General features: G+C 43.4%; 1 protein-coding gene and 1 long non-coding RNA gene across 2 annotated transcripts; one reads left to right on the forward strand and one right to left on the reverse strand.

Annotated features, from left to right (window-relative positions):
• The first annotated feature begins 1,753 nt into the window (after window positions 1–1,753).
• On the forward strand, window positions 1,754–4,260 carry LOC123187349 (uncharacterized). The gene is made up of 2 exons (XR_006493908.1): window positions 1,754–2,355; window positions 3,807–4,260. It is a non-coding gene; the product is annotated as an uncharacterized lncRNA (long non-coding RNA).
• On the reverse strand, window positions 4,106–15,139 carry LOC123187348 (importin-11). Its single transcript, XM_044599205.1, has 24 exons — window positions 14,848–15,139; window positions 14,572–14,681; window positions 13,653–13,725; window positions 13,494–13,555; window positions 13,276–13,417; window positions 12,480–12,698; window positions 12,304–12,370; window positions 11,399–11,804; window positions 10,065–10,212; window positions 9,823–9,983; window positions 9,428–9,527; window positions 9,240–9,314; window positions 9,011–9,145; window positions 8,747–8,839; window positions 8,195–8,377; window positions 8,008–8,112; window positions 6,992–7,150; window positions 6,281–6,325; window positions 5,968–6,189; window positions 5,303–5,409; window positions 5,158–5,214; window positions 4,969–5,044; window positions 4,613–4,889; window positions 4,106–4,535 (listed from the first exon to the last, which is right to left on the reverse strand). The coding sequence occupies exons 1-23, from the start codon at window positions 14,986–14,988 to the stop codon at window positions 4,725–4,727; spliced, it is 3,051 nt and encodes a 1,016-aa protein (XP_044455140.1). The 5' UTR covers window positions 14,989–15,139; the 3' UTR covers window positions 4,106–4,535; window positions 4,613–4,724.
• Between the last annotated feature and the right edge of the window lie 802 nt (window positions 15,140–15,941).

Here is a 15,941-nt window from a genome sequence, read left to right on the forward strand (position 1 = left end):
CCAGGGCTACTCGCGACTCGAGACCATGCACGGCGGCAACGGCAGCTACGTGGAGTCCAACGCGTTCAAGGCAGCGGGCCACACCTGGAGGATCCGTTGCTACCTCGACGGGGAGCGCCCGGAGGACGCCGGCTTCGTCTCGCTGTTCCTCAGGCGCGACCCCGCCGATGCCGGCGCCGCTGAGAGCGTCGTCCACGCCGAGTGCGAGTTCGCACTGGTGCACCACCAAGGGACGCTGGTGAAGTGGCCGTCGCACTACCAACGCTTGAGCGCCTCGGCCTTTTCCTCCAGCCACATGTGGGGCATCCCGCAGTTCATCAGCAAGGAGGACCTCGAGGGCTCCAGGTTCCTCAAGGACGACTGCTTCGCCGTCCGGTGCAAGGTCACCGCCATCAAGCAGCGGTCCGCCAAAGAGGAAGAGGACGCGAGCCCCCCGGCCCTGGGAAGGCGTTTGCTAGGTTTCTGTAGTTCCATCTGTGGATAGATGCGCTCGTCGCAATAGTTTTTGGCTCTTGCATGTTGGGACAAAATTGTTACGCGTTTACTCGAGTACTGTACTTGTTTACGTATATATATAGTGTATTACTTGTTTCATGTGTACCAGTGTTCCGGAGAAAAATATTGCAGTATGCTTTTACTTTAAATTATTGCTTCCAGAAATATCTAGATTAAATAGAGTAAGGAAGCAAACCCAGCCTCTTAGTCACTTGGTCCGACCAGTGGTTTACAAGAAAAAGGACCCCTTCTTTTTGTGGCCAGGCGCGCGCGGATCCGGCACCCCTACAAAGTTTTGTACCATTTTTTATATGGCGGATCTTTTTAAAAGATCTGTCGCCTAGCGAGTCGTTGATCTGGTGATTGAGCAGCCTGGGGTCACCTTCCATCATTGCTACACATGTCGCGTTGCGAAAATTTTCTGTAACATGGGTTATGTTGCGGAAATTTTTGTAACATATGTGAAGTTGCAAATTATTCTTGTAACGGATGTTTTGTTGTGGTTTTTTTGTAATAGAGGTTTTGTTGCAATTAAAAAAATTGCAACTAAGGTCTTGTTGTAATTTTTTGCAGCAGGGGTCTATTACAGTTTTTCTGCGACAGGGACCTTGTTGCAGAAACTCGCTGAGCAACGACCACGTCGACCGAAATAAAGGCCGGTGCTCCCTCGGGATGGTGGGCGACGGTGTATGCAGCTCCTCGCGGTGGACACGGATGCCGGTGCTCCCCCGAGACGGAGGGGTGCAGCATGAGTTTAGGCACACCGCGGCGGCCGACGCTCATGGTGAAGGTGGGCTGCAGCGGCGGCGCCCACGCCCGCGACCTTGTCGGCGTGCTACCGGTGGCCGCTGTCGAAGTAGTGCGAGAAGGAGTTGGTTTGCCGGGGAGCTTGGGAGGAGCACGAGTCATGGCTGCTCTCGTGGGGGTCCAGATTCAGATCCCGCAACATACCAGTTGTCGTGGTGGGAGAGATTGCAACAACGATTCAGTTGCGAAAACTAGTCTAGATAATATGTTGCTTCTAGCCATCTGATTAAAATTTGATCCAACGGTCACGAAGACGGCGGACGCACGTGTGATCATCCGTTGGATGATCTCAATCATTTCTCAAAAGACATTATCAAAAGTACAAAGCACCTTAAGTATACTCCCTCTGTTCCGAAATAATTGTCGTTGGGCAACCCCAGTGCAAATTCCGTCACGTTATATTTTTTTCACTTTCCTATTTTGCCCTCCCACTCGCTCGCACTAGCTCGCTCGCCGCTTTCCCAATCCTCCCCGTCGCTGCTCTCCCAATCCCTCTTCCCTCTGTCGCCGGCCTCTCCCTCTCCTCGTCGCCGCCCCCTTCCTCTCCTCGACGCCGGCCTCTCCCTCTCCCCGTCGCCGGCTTGTTCCATCACCCCTTTCTCCCCACCACCCAGCCTCCACTCATACCCCGAAGGGCAACAAAAAAGTGAATCTTTTTGTGCCGGCGACAAGCTTCTAGGCGACGGACGTGTGGATGTGTAGCGGCGCCAGAGCAGGATTTGGGCAACGGAGGCGTGGACGTGGAGCCGCGGCCGAGCGGCGGATCTGGAGAGGCGCCGGAGCAGCGGAGCGGCAGGCCTGGAGCGGGGCCAGAGCAGCGGTGGGAGATGGAGTTCCCTCTCGACCCAGTCGACAGGTACGGATGCGGTGGAGGACCAGCTAGCTGGCGGCGGCGATGGGATGAGCAGCTGGAGCAGTTGTTCGCGGGATGAGCAGCTGGAGCCGGTGGCGGGGCAAGCAGCTGGAGTAGGAGGGCGACGCCGAGCTCAACGGCGACTCCTACGACAACTGCAGCAGGAGAGCGCCTACAACCGTTGTGGCAGGAGTACCTCGGTGAGCCCGTCACTCAGTCTGCAACTCTGATTCAGTAGAGTAGTTCTTGCAATAGTCGGATTCAGAAACAAATCAAAATCGTGAGCGAGGTGGGACTAATCAGGCAACAAGTCCTTCCTTGTTTCCCCAAAATCCGTTGGCATGGAGTACTTGTTTGATTTAGCCAGGGCGTCTATTTTGTTTCTGTTACATTGCGACTGTGGTATGTTTACTTATCAAGTTGCACCCATTGGTGCTCTGCTATGGACTTGTGAGAAAGCAGATTTTCCTATGTGGAGTAGCCATTGAACAACGAGTAGGAGTAGTTCTTTGATTCAGTATTTGCACATTCAAATACAGAAGCTCATATTCTTGCAATACTGTACAAGTAGTTTGTCAATGTTAACCTCGACGTATCTGCAGTTTCAGTCACTGCTTGCTACTCCTCCTTATTACTTCGACGTGTCTGGGGTATTTTGAGTAGTTAAATAAGTGCAGTTCAGTTGCTTCAGTCGCTGCTTATTTCTTCAGTAGCTAAATAAGTTTAGTTTAGTTTAGTTGAAGTGAGCTACGTTCTCGCTGCGGCCTTGCGTATTTCAGAGATCGAAAATGTAGATCAAAACATAGTTGAGCATTACGCAAATCAAAATCTACTCCGGCCCCGCTCGCTGCGGCCCGGTTACAGAGATTGAGAGTAAGAGTTTGTACTGGTAAACTCCATTTTCTAAATCAAGCATGGCAAGTTTTGTACTCATGGAGTACTTGTTGGGGATCGTAGTAGAAATTTAAAATTTTCTACGCATCACCAAGATCAATCTATGGAGTAATCTAGCAACGAGGGGAAGGGGAGTGCATCTACATACCCTTGTAGATCGCTAAACGGAAGCGTTGCAAGAACGCGGATGAGGTAGTCGTACTCGTGGCGATTCAGATCGCGGTCGATTCCGATCTAAGCGCCGAACAACGGCGCCTCCGCGTTCAACATACGTGCAGCCCGATGACGTCTCCCATGCCTTGATCCAGCAAGGAGAGAGGGAGAGGTTGGGGAAGACTCCGTCCAGCAGCAGCACGACGGCGTGGTGGTGGTAGAGGAGCGCGGGACTCTAGCAGGGCTTCGCCAAGAACTAGGTGCATCGAAGAACTAGGTGATCAAATGATAAGCATCGAAGATACCAATCATGAGGTGTTGTGCGTAAATGAGAAGTAAAACAAAAAGGTAAAAGTTTCGAGCCGGATGACCGGCCGAACTTTCGGCCGGCTTGCGCACCATGATGGCCCCAGCGTCCACAAAACACCCCTCGCGCAAAACACAATGGCACAACGATAGCAACACCTTCTCATAGACGAACCCCCCATGTATGGCCCACCGTCCTAGCAAAATTTGCCTTGATTTTTTGCTGGGACGATGGTCTTTTTTGCTGCAACGGGCAGTGAGTTTTGCTGGAAGCGGCTATTAATTTTGCTCGAACCAGGTTTCGGAGGTAATGGGACGGACGCATGGCGACGCAAAAAAAGAAGCTGCAATCAGAGATGGTGCATGCAGCAACCGGCTAAGAGCGACATGCTCCGCCGCCGATGCTGCAACCCACCGACAGGGACAACTAACGCGGCAGCGCGAGGTGACTACCCACCGGCTAAGCGTGAAGGGAAGGAAAAGATGCTACCCAGCAAAGGGCGAGGAAGATGGAATCAGGGGGAATCAACGGTGCAAAGGGCTCCAATCTGACGGATGCACGGCGACCTGCCCAAAATGCGCCTACCAGTGCCCTGATGAAAAACGAGTCTCGGAACAATTCATTATCACAATAATATTGTTCTCGCACAAACAATTACATTCACCAACTCTGACAACCTCTTCTCATGTAAAGTCAGCCGCCTGGGAAGTAAAACCTCTGCCAACCAGAAGACTAGCCCAATCAACCCCCAGCAGATAACAAAAAGATTTGCAGAAAAATAGCCCGCAATAATGTCCATGAAAACTCCAACCGCCTCTTTAGAGTGGTCAAACCCACACGAAAGACCTAACACGTAGAAGAATATGACCGTCAACCAATAACCCAGGGTGGGGGATGAAAAAGCTGCTCGATCACAACTCTTGCTATTCACACGTTAGTCGGCACTCTACACCTACACGATGAACTGCCCTCATCTTCGACAGTACATCACAGGACCGAAAAAGGCAGCGCATCAAATGGCAGCACCTGAAAAGAAAAGGGAGCGTTAAATCCATTGAAGCTTACAGCTTATTGAACGAGTGTCGGGTGATATGGTGAGTTACATGGTGCATGGGGATCACCATGCGCTCCAAGAAATGGTGGCTCGTGATGCGCCGGATGTTCTTCAATGTATTCAAAAGAACATCAAAGAATCAGTTAGGAAATATGCGCATCTCATGCACTATTCAGGGCCTGCTGCAACTGAGCAAATGATGATGGATGGATCCTGCTAATGGCAGCATTGAAAGTCGAATCCCCGTGGTGAGCTGCACATGCCTTCAAGTTCTCCCTTAGTATGTTCTCTAGCGAAGCTTGTTTGATCGGATCTAAATCCTTTGCCTGATCAAGGGAATTGTCAGAATATGTGCCTAATAATCTAATTATTCAGAAAAGAGATGTTCAAAGAAACACAGCTCACTTGTCGCTTTTTCAAGAATTTGCTGGAGTAACCTGAATTATCATTTCCAAGCCAAGAAGAGCTTGTAATATCGCCACTGCAAATATTGTACCAATAATTAATTACGCATAGAATTGAGAGAGGCCTTAAATATTTATAATTGAAATAGACAAGCTAAAGTCATAGTAATATATCAGTACAATACTACACCTAGAATCATCCTCGGTCTTTACTTCACGGCCCCCAATAATAACAGTCGTGCAAACACTGCATAAAATCATATAACTTATGAGCAACAAACTACCAGCCAACAACAGAGTCTTAATTTCAATTATGATCACCAGAAATGTCCTACCTTAATATATCATCAAGTTTGTCGATGACTTGAGGTATCTGCAAGGTCAAAACTACAGAGAGAGCCATTGCGTATTCCTTCTGCTGTATAGCAGATGCATTGTCCACCTGTCCAATGATATAGCGCTTGTTAAACAGCAACGCATAAACAAGTGGGACTTCAAGAATTTAAAAGTGCATTCCAACGTCTAAAACATATTAAGACTTATCTAATTGGACATGCTAATCCTGTCAGTAAACACAAAGACATATTAAGACTTATCTAATTGGACATGCTAATCCTGTCAGTAAACACAAACTGCGCACATTATCTGAACAGTAGACGCAACGTTTCGTTGACAATGCAAGCATGTTGACAATATCTGCTTGCCAATGTTTAAGCATTGGACCAACAGATTTACTGATTTCATGAGTTTGATCATATGCACAGCATATTTTTGTAAAAAAACATGTCCAAGGCAGTATCACCTGGTAAGGTTTAGCACTGAAGCAACGAACATATTTACTGGTTTAGCGAGTTTGATCATACACATAATATTTTCGTAAACACATGCGTAAATCAAATGGTGGCAGTAAAAGAACCTACTTCATTACCCACTTGGAGAGAAAGCATTAATTGACACATCAATCTCAGTCCAATAAACAGGGAAATGCTGCAACATGTACCTTATCAATCCACATATCAACCAAAGAGAGTAGCAGATTATCCTTTAGAGATATCCCTGACTGTTGAATGTTTGCCAAAAGGGTAGGCTCTGATAATAGCTGTGCCGAAAAGTTTGTATTCATCACCAAAAGCCTAGCAAGAATTGCTCCAGAGGATGCACGTACAGTTGTCCTAGAAGGGTTATGCTCATCATCTCGACTCAAAGATATGAAGATAAGTTTCTAAGAGGTTGGCATGAATAAACAAGTCAGAATGATGAAGTATCATTTGAACATTCCAGACTTGAGACCAAGTAACCAACCACATAAGTACCTGAAGAGCACTGGATATCAAAGGTGGAGCTTCCTGAGGAAAGAGCTGCACCCAAAAGCTCCAATTAGATAGATACAAAAAAAGTGAGGAAAAAAGAAAGATAACTCCTAATTGTAATGTGTTGACGTAAAAAGAAACAGGCACCTGCAGTTTCATCACATGGTATTACGACCTAACTTCCACAAATAAAATGGCCATTAATTAGTTCCCAGAGCATTTATTCCTTAACCCTGATGCAAACAGGGAGAACAGTGTTCATGGTAGTAAGAAACTTAGGTTCCCCGGCATTCTGCTAAGATGATGGTCAAGATTGCTATAAGACCATGTGTAATGTTTCAAAAAACTTGGTGCTAAGAACAGCCTTAGACCCAAGCTCAGCTGTTGCATCATTCCGATGCTAAGAGAGTTTCCTTGGAGTTGTTGAATCCTGAACTACAGCCGAGCCCAGGGATTGAAATAATCTTTCCTTCCAGCACACTGTGCTCTCTCACATATCATTGCTCTTTCATATCCCAGTTAAAGTAGACAAAATTTGAGCTTCTTTATCTATCTAATGGGTTCCATGAAGAGAAGCTATACGTTTGACAGGTTTTCCTTTTCTTAGACCTAGCTCATGTTGTTTGCTATCCTTGACTCAGCATTAAATGAATCATAGATAGGTAAAGTTCTGCAGAAAGTCAGGTTGCTTCAAAATGGAAAATAAATAATAACCTGAATAAGAAGATCAATGACTGGAAGTGTGGTGAGAAGTCCCTTGTCATTTACATTTCCAACAATAGTATCAAGAACATTCGCCAAACTTGTACCGTGGCTTTTTAAAAATTCTGATCCACCAAAAATTGTGTAATCCTCAATTATGTTGACCGCGACCTGCATCATTCAAAAGGTCAAGAAAACAAAACCCTCCAAATCATTAATCGTGGCATGCAATATAAGGAAACAATCCAAATGACACGGAGTAGGTTTACTTTGTGCTGCTACAACAACAACTAAGCCTTTAGTCCCAAACAAGTTGGGGTAGGCTAGAGCTGAAACCCATAAGGTTTCAGACTGTACTGCTACCTATGACAAAAATCAAACTGTACTTACGAACAAATTTTTCCAGTAAAAAAGTAAGTGCCATCCTAGAAGGCCAAACTATTTCAGCTTTAAGTAGCAAGTATTATTAATGTTCAGGAAATCTTTAGCTGGTAACTGCTCGGTTAGCTGGCGATAAGGGAATAATCGGCTGATTTAATCAGCCTATAATCAGTTAACCGTCTGATAAATCAGTTAATCGGCTGATAAATCAGTTAATCGGCCGATAAATCAGTTAACCGTCCTATAAATCAGATAATCAGTTACTCAGTGACCCACGGAGTAGGGATTAACCATCCGGTTAACTAATTTATTGACCAATATTTTGAACAATGAATTCATTATGAATAACTATATAATTATATCGAAATACAGTAGTTTTGTCTCAGAATATTTCCATAATACTCCCTCCGTCCCAAAATTCTTGTCTTAGATTTGTCTAAATACGGATGTATCAAGTCACGTTTTAGTATTGGATACATCCGTATCTAGACTAATCTAAGACAAGAATTTTGGGACGGAGGGAGTAGTATTAATATTCTGCATGTTTTGAACATGTATGTTTCGGAGTGCATCAGTGCCTAAAATTTTATGTGACCAAGGATGTTTGCCTCTTCTGTTTTTTGGGGTGGGCAGGTGTGTATTCTAACCTCCAGATGGTCGAAGCTTCTATTCACAATGCCCACAAGATAAGGGAATAAATCCATCAGTTGAGGTACAATAGATGGGGCATTCGAAAGGGTTGCTTCCCACAACTGCATTATTAATCTCAATGTTAGATAATTTGCGCAAGTGCATGCAAGCTCATCGGTATGGACTTGGTTAAGAACTACTTACCAGAACACTGTCCTCGAGAAGATTAAGAGCGTCAGGGCTATCAACATTTACACCACTTTGCAGTATAGGCATAAGCATGTGATAAGAAAGAGGCGACTGGTACCCAAGAGAAGAAACAAAAGTTCGAAGTGCTGTTAGCAGTTGAATCTGTAACAAGCTTTCACCAGCAGATTCATCCCAGATCTGGAAAAACACACTCAAATTAGAATAACTAATTAATTCGTACAGCAGGAACAAAATCTGCATTGTCATTTAACAACTGATAAACTCTTTCAATAAGTTAGTTAAAAGCTGATACTATTACTTTTAAAAGTTGATAGCCAGTTGAAATTGTGAAGGTAAACTGAAGAAATCTCATTGCTTGAAAAGGCTAATTTCTCTCTTCTCTCTTCTGAATTTCCGAATTCAACAAATGGTACAATTTGAATCATAAAATGCATAAACAGCTGAGCTCAAAATAAGTATGCTTTGTCATCAGTCCATGAATAGAGTACAGCCAAAATGATAATTGTCTTTCTAGCACATATTCAGAACAAAATGCCTGAGCTATACCTTCTGGAAAAATTGTGATAACTGACTTGCAAATGGAATAACCTTGTCTCCGACATGTTCAAGAAGAACTGAGATGAAATTCAACACTTGCACCTACATAAAAATAAAAGGAAAATATTTAGGTAAGATAATGTTTGCCAGGCATGGGTTGACAAGTAACATAAAGATGACGTTCAAAATGGTACAGTGGGTCAATGATCCACTTAGAACCCTTGCATAAACGACAGGTGAAGGAAACAAAAGATGTACTATGGGAATCCAAACCTTAGAATCAAATTCTTGGACATCTTCTGTCAACTTGAAACACATTGTCCAACATGTTGGAAGACATTCAAACAAATCAAGTTCTGAAAAGCTAGATTCTTGGAAAAGATAACACAGAGAAGAGCATGCTGCTAGCTGAAAGTAGAACAGCGTGAACCAAGTTATTAAACAAAGTAGATGAATATATGGAAATGACTCGTATTCAAGGAATCGTAAACGCAAAGCATACCCTGACAGCTATGTCATTATCCTGCAGCAATGCAACCAAAGCACGGTAGACCAATTTCCGTGTGTCACCCTTGATCTGCAAAACTACAATTATCAGAAGCTGAAGATGCGAGGAACCTACAGACCGTCAACTAAAACTCTGACATTAGTAATGTTTAGCTTTTCTAATACAATGATAGAAGAGTGAACCTCAGAAATCCATTGCCCAAGTAGCAATGCAACTTTTCGACGAATGATGCGCATATTGGGATGACCATTTGAAATTTCTATGGATAGAGATCCATGGAACCTGTAGAAATAAAATAAAATAAAAACTAAGGAAAGGCAGTGAAGCAGGATTCGCTCTAGCTATTGATCTTGCAACAAACTTAGCTGTCCCATCAAAAGGAAATCAATGCATAGTCCTTAATGCATATGAACATACAAATGCAACATCCAGAAGCATATGCAAACAGCTGTATAAAGCCTGATCAAATTTTACTAAATAATTTAAACAATTACAAAGATCAGCATGGATTAAATGAGCACCATACATCCAACCTTTTTGCAAGTAAATACAGATACATTGTTGCTATTTAACTTACCATTCATTAAAACTGAGGTAATTTGAAAGTTCATAATACACATGCCCGGCAGCTGTATAAGCAGCATCCTTCAGAAGCATTCCAGATGTAACATCTGTTTCGAGTGGTGGAGAAACAGACATGGCTTCTTGAAGAATTGAAACAACAACTGGAGCTAGTAGCTGGAAACAAATGATTATGTAAGCATCGCAACATTCAGCAGACTCGCAGGACAGTTAAAAAGAATGTTATAATGTGCATGCCTCTCGGTAGTTCTCAAAGATGACAATGAAGAGGGCTTCAGCACATGGCCGTTGTTTCTCAGTCCACTGGACCAAATTCTGCTCATGATGAAAGGATTCAGGATTCTCTGACCATTCCTCCAGATCTTTTGCTGTATAAATAAAGTATCTGCACAAGAATTGGTAAGTTCCTGAATCCAAGAAGGCTGTCAAAATCCCAAGCAAAAACGTGAAGGCACAAATACTAGAAAACAATCCCCTAATCTCAGGAATTTGTGTATACATGTAGCGTGCATGCAAAAAAATTTACAAAAAAACCAATAATAATATATTCTATTGTTTTATATACTGCAGTAGTCCACAATCCTTAAGGCGATTAATCAAGAATGTTACATTATATGCTTTTGGTGCAGAAATAAAGTGTGCTCTGTAGCTCACAGCAGCGTTTTTGTGTACCATTATATGTTTTAATGTTTATAGCATTTCTGAAGACTAACTAGCATAAAAAATGCACTTACATGTTATTTGCCATATATGGAACTGTCATAAGGAAGTTTACTTCAGCAGGTCATAGCTTAATATGCTTTAATAATCACAAAAGAGCAACAGCTCCTAGCTAATCTATTTTTGCAATTCTTAAATTCAAGGTTTCATCATAAGGACTTTAAATCATTTCACTCCTGCAGAATATAACATGGTTGGCCAAATGATGTCCTCGTCCAGCATTAATGCATCACAAAAGACCAACAGCTCCTGGCTAATCTATTTTTGCAATTCTTCCATTCAAGGTTCATCATAAGGAAGGGGAGCCTTGACGCAGCGGTAAAGCTGTTGCCTTGTGACCATGAGGTGGTCATGGGTTCGAGTCCTAGAAACAGCCTCTTGCAGAAATGCAGGGAAAGGGTGCGTACAAAGACCCAAAGTGGTCGGACCGAGCTAAGTGCACCAGGCTGCCCTTTTTTTTAAGGTTCATCATAAGGATTTTTACTATTTTCTTCTGCGGAATACAAAATGGTCGGTGGTTGTGTACAAAAAGACCCAAAGTGATCGGACCCTTCCCCGGACCCTGCAAAAGCGGGAGCTACATGCACCGGGCTGCCCTTTTTTTTAAGGTTCATAAGGATTTTGAATTATTTTCTTCTGTGGAATATAAAATGGCAGGCTAAAAGATGTCCTCGTCCAGCATTAATGCATCTGTTTAGTTAAAAGGAGGTCTAGTCATATACTAACTTACACAAACTTGAGCTGTTTATGTTGATGCTTGCCAAAGATAAAAAAACATGCAAACTAGTAGTATTGCAATAATCTTCCCATAAAAAATAATATAAACATGCTATTTTTACTCAGAACATTACCTCCTTATTAAAATGTTGCAAAGCAACACAACTCGATCACCAGGCAAAACAACCTTCAGCATGTCACTAGCCACTGCTGCAAAGTTTTTTTTCTTTTGCTCCAAGCTTAAAGGTTGTGCACTTTCATTGATGACGCGACCTGTGGCACTTGGTTTGTACTCTTTGCATTCTGATACGGTTTTAACCAAAACCATGCATTGTATAAGAAACTCCTCAAAGGATGCGCCAGCCTGTTCGGGATTTGTGATTATATTCAAACAGAAGTCAACTGTAGCAGGAAGCACAGTTTGGTGTACGAAAGAATATGGATGTCTGCCTTGTAAGGTGACAAGGACTTTCATCAACTTAGTGCATGCCCTTTTTGCAAATTCCCATAGTTTAGCTTGCTTATCTTTAAAGGACGAGTCTGTAAGTAGAATACAATAAGGAACAATTTACTCGTGAGAACTGAACTGAAATCAATCAGCACGCCACACTTGACATGTCAGACAAACTAACATCGGAGAGGAACGTCCAAACAAAGGTTTAACTTCATGAGCAGATATAAACAAGGGCCATTTATATAAATAAGACTGTTATGTTCTTCAAGTTTTCTGGAGAGCAAAAGGAATGATTCAATCACAGATTCAGTTTCTTGCATGTTCCGCAAACAAAAAACAGTTTTCGTTTCTTGAATGTTCTCAAAAAAAGTTTCAGTTTCTTGCTGTGAGATTTAATGACCAGGTCAAATAAAAATGCAGGACAACAAGATACTAGAACCGTAACAGTTAATACTTGAAATGCTAGATATAGATTATGATGGATTATTATTTGGTGAAGCCAGAGCAGTTTCTGTCTATTAGATCAAGACTACAAAAGAAGAGAGAATAATTCACTTAAAATTACAAGAGAAAAACATAACTTACAATAAGGAAGAAGGGATTGAATGGCACTCAAAACTGTTGGACATACTTCCCTGACCTGCCAGACTTCCTGCAAATTAAAATAACTATTTACGACTTTTGTTTCCTCGACCAGCTGATGAAGATCATATAACAGTCTGTCTAAGTATGAGCAACAAAATAACAGCAAATATGACTACCTGCGCTGTTGTTGAATCACTTGCATAACCTGAAAAAATTAGTTGCCGGATGATCTTTAAACAAAGCAACCAACGGTCGCATATCAAGATTAGATCGTTTGATTGCTCCAAAATGGAATCTAAGTCATTCCTCTGAGAGAGCATAGAAAGATTTTGCAATATAGTCTGCACGTCACTCTTCCAAAGGTTCCAGGTATACTCGAACAAGTGGCTAGTAATCTGCATATGAAAAAAATATGAATTAGAACATAAGACCGACATCATGGTCAGAATTTTAGGTCATTACTGTTTTATGCTCAACAAAATTTGCAAAAAAAAAAATCAAAAGCAAGCTGCATGAATTCATGCTTTGAGAAAACAGTAACACAAATGCTATGGATGGCATGTCTCTTGCCATGCTTTGAGAAAACAGTAACATAGATGATGTGGATAGCATGTCTCTTGATCAATTCAGGAACTACTCCCTCCGTCCCAAAATAAGTGACTCGACTTTAGACTAACTTTGAAGTTAGTGTAAAGTTGAGTCACTTATTTTGGGGCGGAAGGAGTATTTGATAGCAAAGAAAGGTTCAACTTATAATAATCCTCTGGCTTAGCACTTAAGATGACTTAACATGCTTGAATTCAAAAGAAATAGTGGAGTTAATACACATCTGCTAATGTTGTGTGCCTGTGTGCGACGATGCACATTACGGGCCAACTAGCTGGTACTATGCCAAACTAATAATTTGAAACCCGGAAAATCAAGAGTGATACTACTTATAGATGGATATGTGATTTTTGCAAAATCAAATACCTCAGCATAATTCCTCTGATCAACAGCAAGCCGTTTAGTTGACAGCTCCTTTAAAGTTCGAAATAAGACCATAAACACACGATGTGAAGCAAGAACATCAGCAGATTGCAGTTGTTGTGCCAATATAGAGAAAAGGTCCCGCCTGAATGATATGACCGTGAGCAACACCTCAATTCATGTGGAAGATAGTTGACAAGAATTGTGCTAAAAACGCTTACCATTCTCTTGGGTAATCCAAGCGTGCAATCTTCGAGATTAGTACAGCTAGCTGAAGTGCAATCTACATTACAACATTAAGATAACATACTCGCATTAATAAACATGATGTCCGTTTGATATCATAAGATCATGTATAATACATGTTATCTAGTCTGCACCTGGTTATTCTCCTCTCGTATGTTTAGCAAAAGATTTTTACGAAGGTGGTCCTTCTCCTCGTTGCTAATTCCACTACAACAGATAATGCAAATTGGTAGTGACATGTCAGAGTTCGTTAACAAGGTACCAAGTGTTATCGAAATAAAAGTAACAGCATAAATTCTACTTCGGATGTGCAGAGTTAGGCTTATACAAAAAATCTCCAGTTGTATTACTCCATGGAGAGGTGATCTATAACAAAATTAATATGGTAGTGGATCAGCTACTGCTCTTTCCTGTTGGACACCATCAGCCACAATTCGATAGTTTAAGTTAGGACTCAGGATTATCAGACTAAGGCAAGGACATTTGACAATAAAGCAATACAATTATTCTAACACCGCCGTATAGACAATAAGAAGCATAGGCAGAGCCACAGGGTCTCGATCACAGTATGATGCTCTGACACACATTGCCATTTCTGGCAGCAAAAACACTCAAGGATTCACAATTAACCAATGGAACTAAACATAGGCTCACTAGGAATCCCGGCAGGCCCACCATAGTGGTTGATGGCCTGATGCTACTCTTAACAAATTTACTCCATAGAGAGGTTATCTAGAACACATTTGATTTACAGTGGATCAGCTATTATTCCTTCCTGCTGGAAACCATCAGCTATTTTGCTCCAGAGTATTATGTCAGAACTATCAACGAGACGACGACTCAAAGAAAACAGCATCAAACATTAAAGCAACACCAAGTATATATACAAGTATTCTAGCACCGCCGTGTTGACAGTAGGAAGCTTAGGCAGAGAGCCTAAATTCACAGCATGATGAGATTCTAGCGCACATTGTCACTACTGTCAGCAAAAACACTTGGAGAAAACACTGAATGAATCATAATTAACCAGCGGAGCTGAACAGAAAGGCTCACTAGGAATCCCGGCGAGTCCGCCAGTAGCGGTTGATGCTGTTCTTGAAATAAACCGTGGCGAGCAGGCGCACGTCCTCGCGGCAGGACGAGCCCCTGGCGGAGATGATCTCCTGCAGAAGCACCAGATCAGCAAGTCAGCACGCTCGGACCCCATGGCACCGCTCCCCAATCGCCCGCAGATCGGGGCGCGCCCCGGAGGAGGAAAAGCCCTAGGACCCGTCCCCCCGCGAGGCGAATGAGCGGAGGGGCGGGAGGCGCGGGAATGGGGCGGCTTACCAGGAGGCAGGAGCAGAAGCCGGGGCGGGGCTCGCACTGCGCGAGGGCCGACTCGGCGGGGTGCCGCGTCGCCTCGTCGGCGCTGAGCGAGTTGGCGAGGACCGCGTACATGGTCGGCACGTCGCCGGCGGAGAGGGCCATGCTGTCCCCCGACCAGCGGCGGCCACGGACGGGGAGGACGGCGGCGGCGGCGGCGGCGACTGGGAAGGAATGATCGGAGAGGAAGGAAGGTCGCGTGGGGTTGCGAGCGGAAGAAGGGAAGAAAGGGTGCGGAAGAAGGCTGAGGAGGTCCACCTCCTGGACGGCCGAAGACGTCTACTCTTCCGTAATACGTATTCCAAGGTTTACGTTTTCGTTCCGGAAATACGCCTCCTGCTGCTCACCGTCCGTGGCCGCATGACGTACGCTCTGATTCACGCCAATTCCCGTCAAAAGAAAGAAAATTTTGGCACATAATAAACCAATACATGTGTTTAATTCCCGTGATTACGAAAATAACCATATTATGAAATAAAAATAAATAGAGTGCCTCAAAGTAACTCAAGAACAAAAAAAAAGTGAGGTGTATTCATCAATTAGCTCAATGTCACCCGGAAAGAAAAATTCAACTAGCTCAATGTGCATCCCTATTACAATAAAAGGTCTTTGTTGTCGTGTACAAGCCCACATGTTAAACCACCAACTTTGAAGGAAAGACCCATGTTTCAAATGTAATACTGGCTTTCCATCTTACCGGGCTACAAGTGTTGAACTTCATATTGAACACTTCGCCGGTGTTGACAAAATAAATGATATCCTTCTCGACATCACCACAAGATGCGGGAACCGACTTCGAGAAACACATGCTGACAAAGAGCGCCTGGTCACCACCGAGTCCAACGGTCATCGGAACCCATGCGCCTGCACTCGCCTTGAAAACCTCTACTTGGCAAGTGAAACGTGTTGGCAAACCATTAGGTGCGGTTAATTGCATATAGTGTTTCACCATGAGCAATTTTCCGCAAGACTCCACAAGGTAGCGGAAAATGCTGGTAAGAGCCTTGGAGAGCGCATCATCGTACACATAGTCAAAACCATCGTTTAAAGAATTCTCA

The sequence above is a fragment of the Triticum aestivum genome, chromosome 2A (genome assembly GCF_018294505.1).
Source record: "Triticum aestivum cultivar Chinese Spring chromosome 2A, IWGSC CS RefSeq v2.1, whole genome shotgun sequence".
NCBI classification, from domain to species: Eukaryota; Viridiplantae; Streptophyta; class Magnoliopsida; order Poales; family Poaceae; genus Triticum; species Triticum aestivum.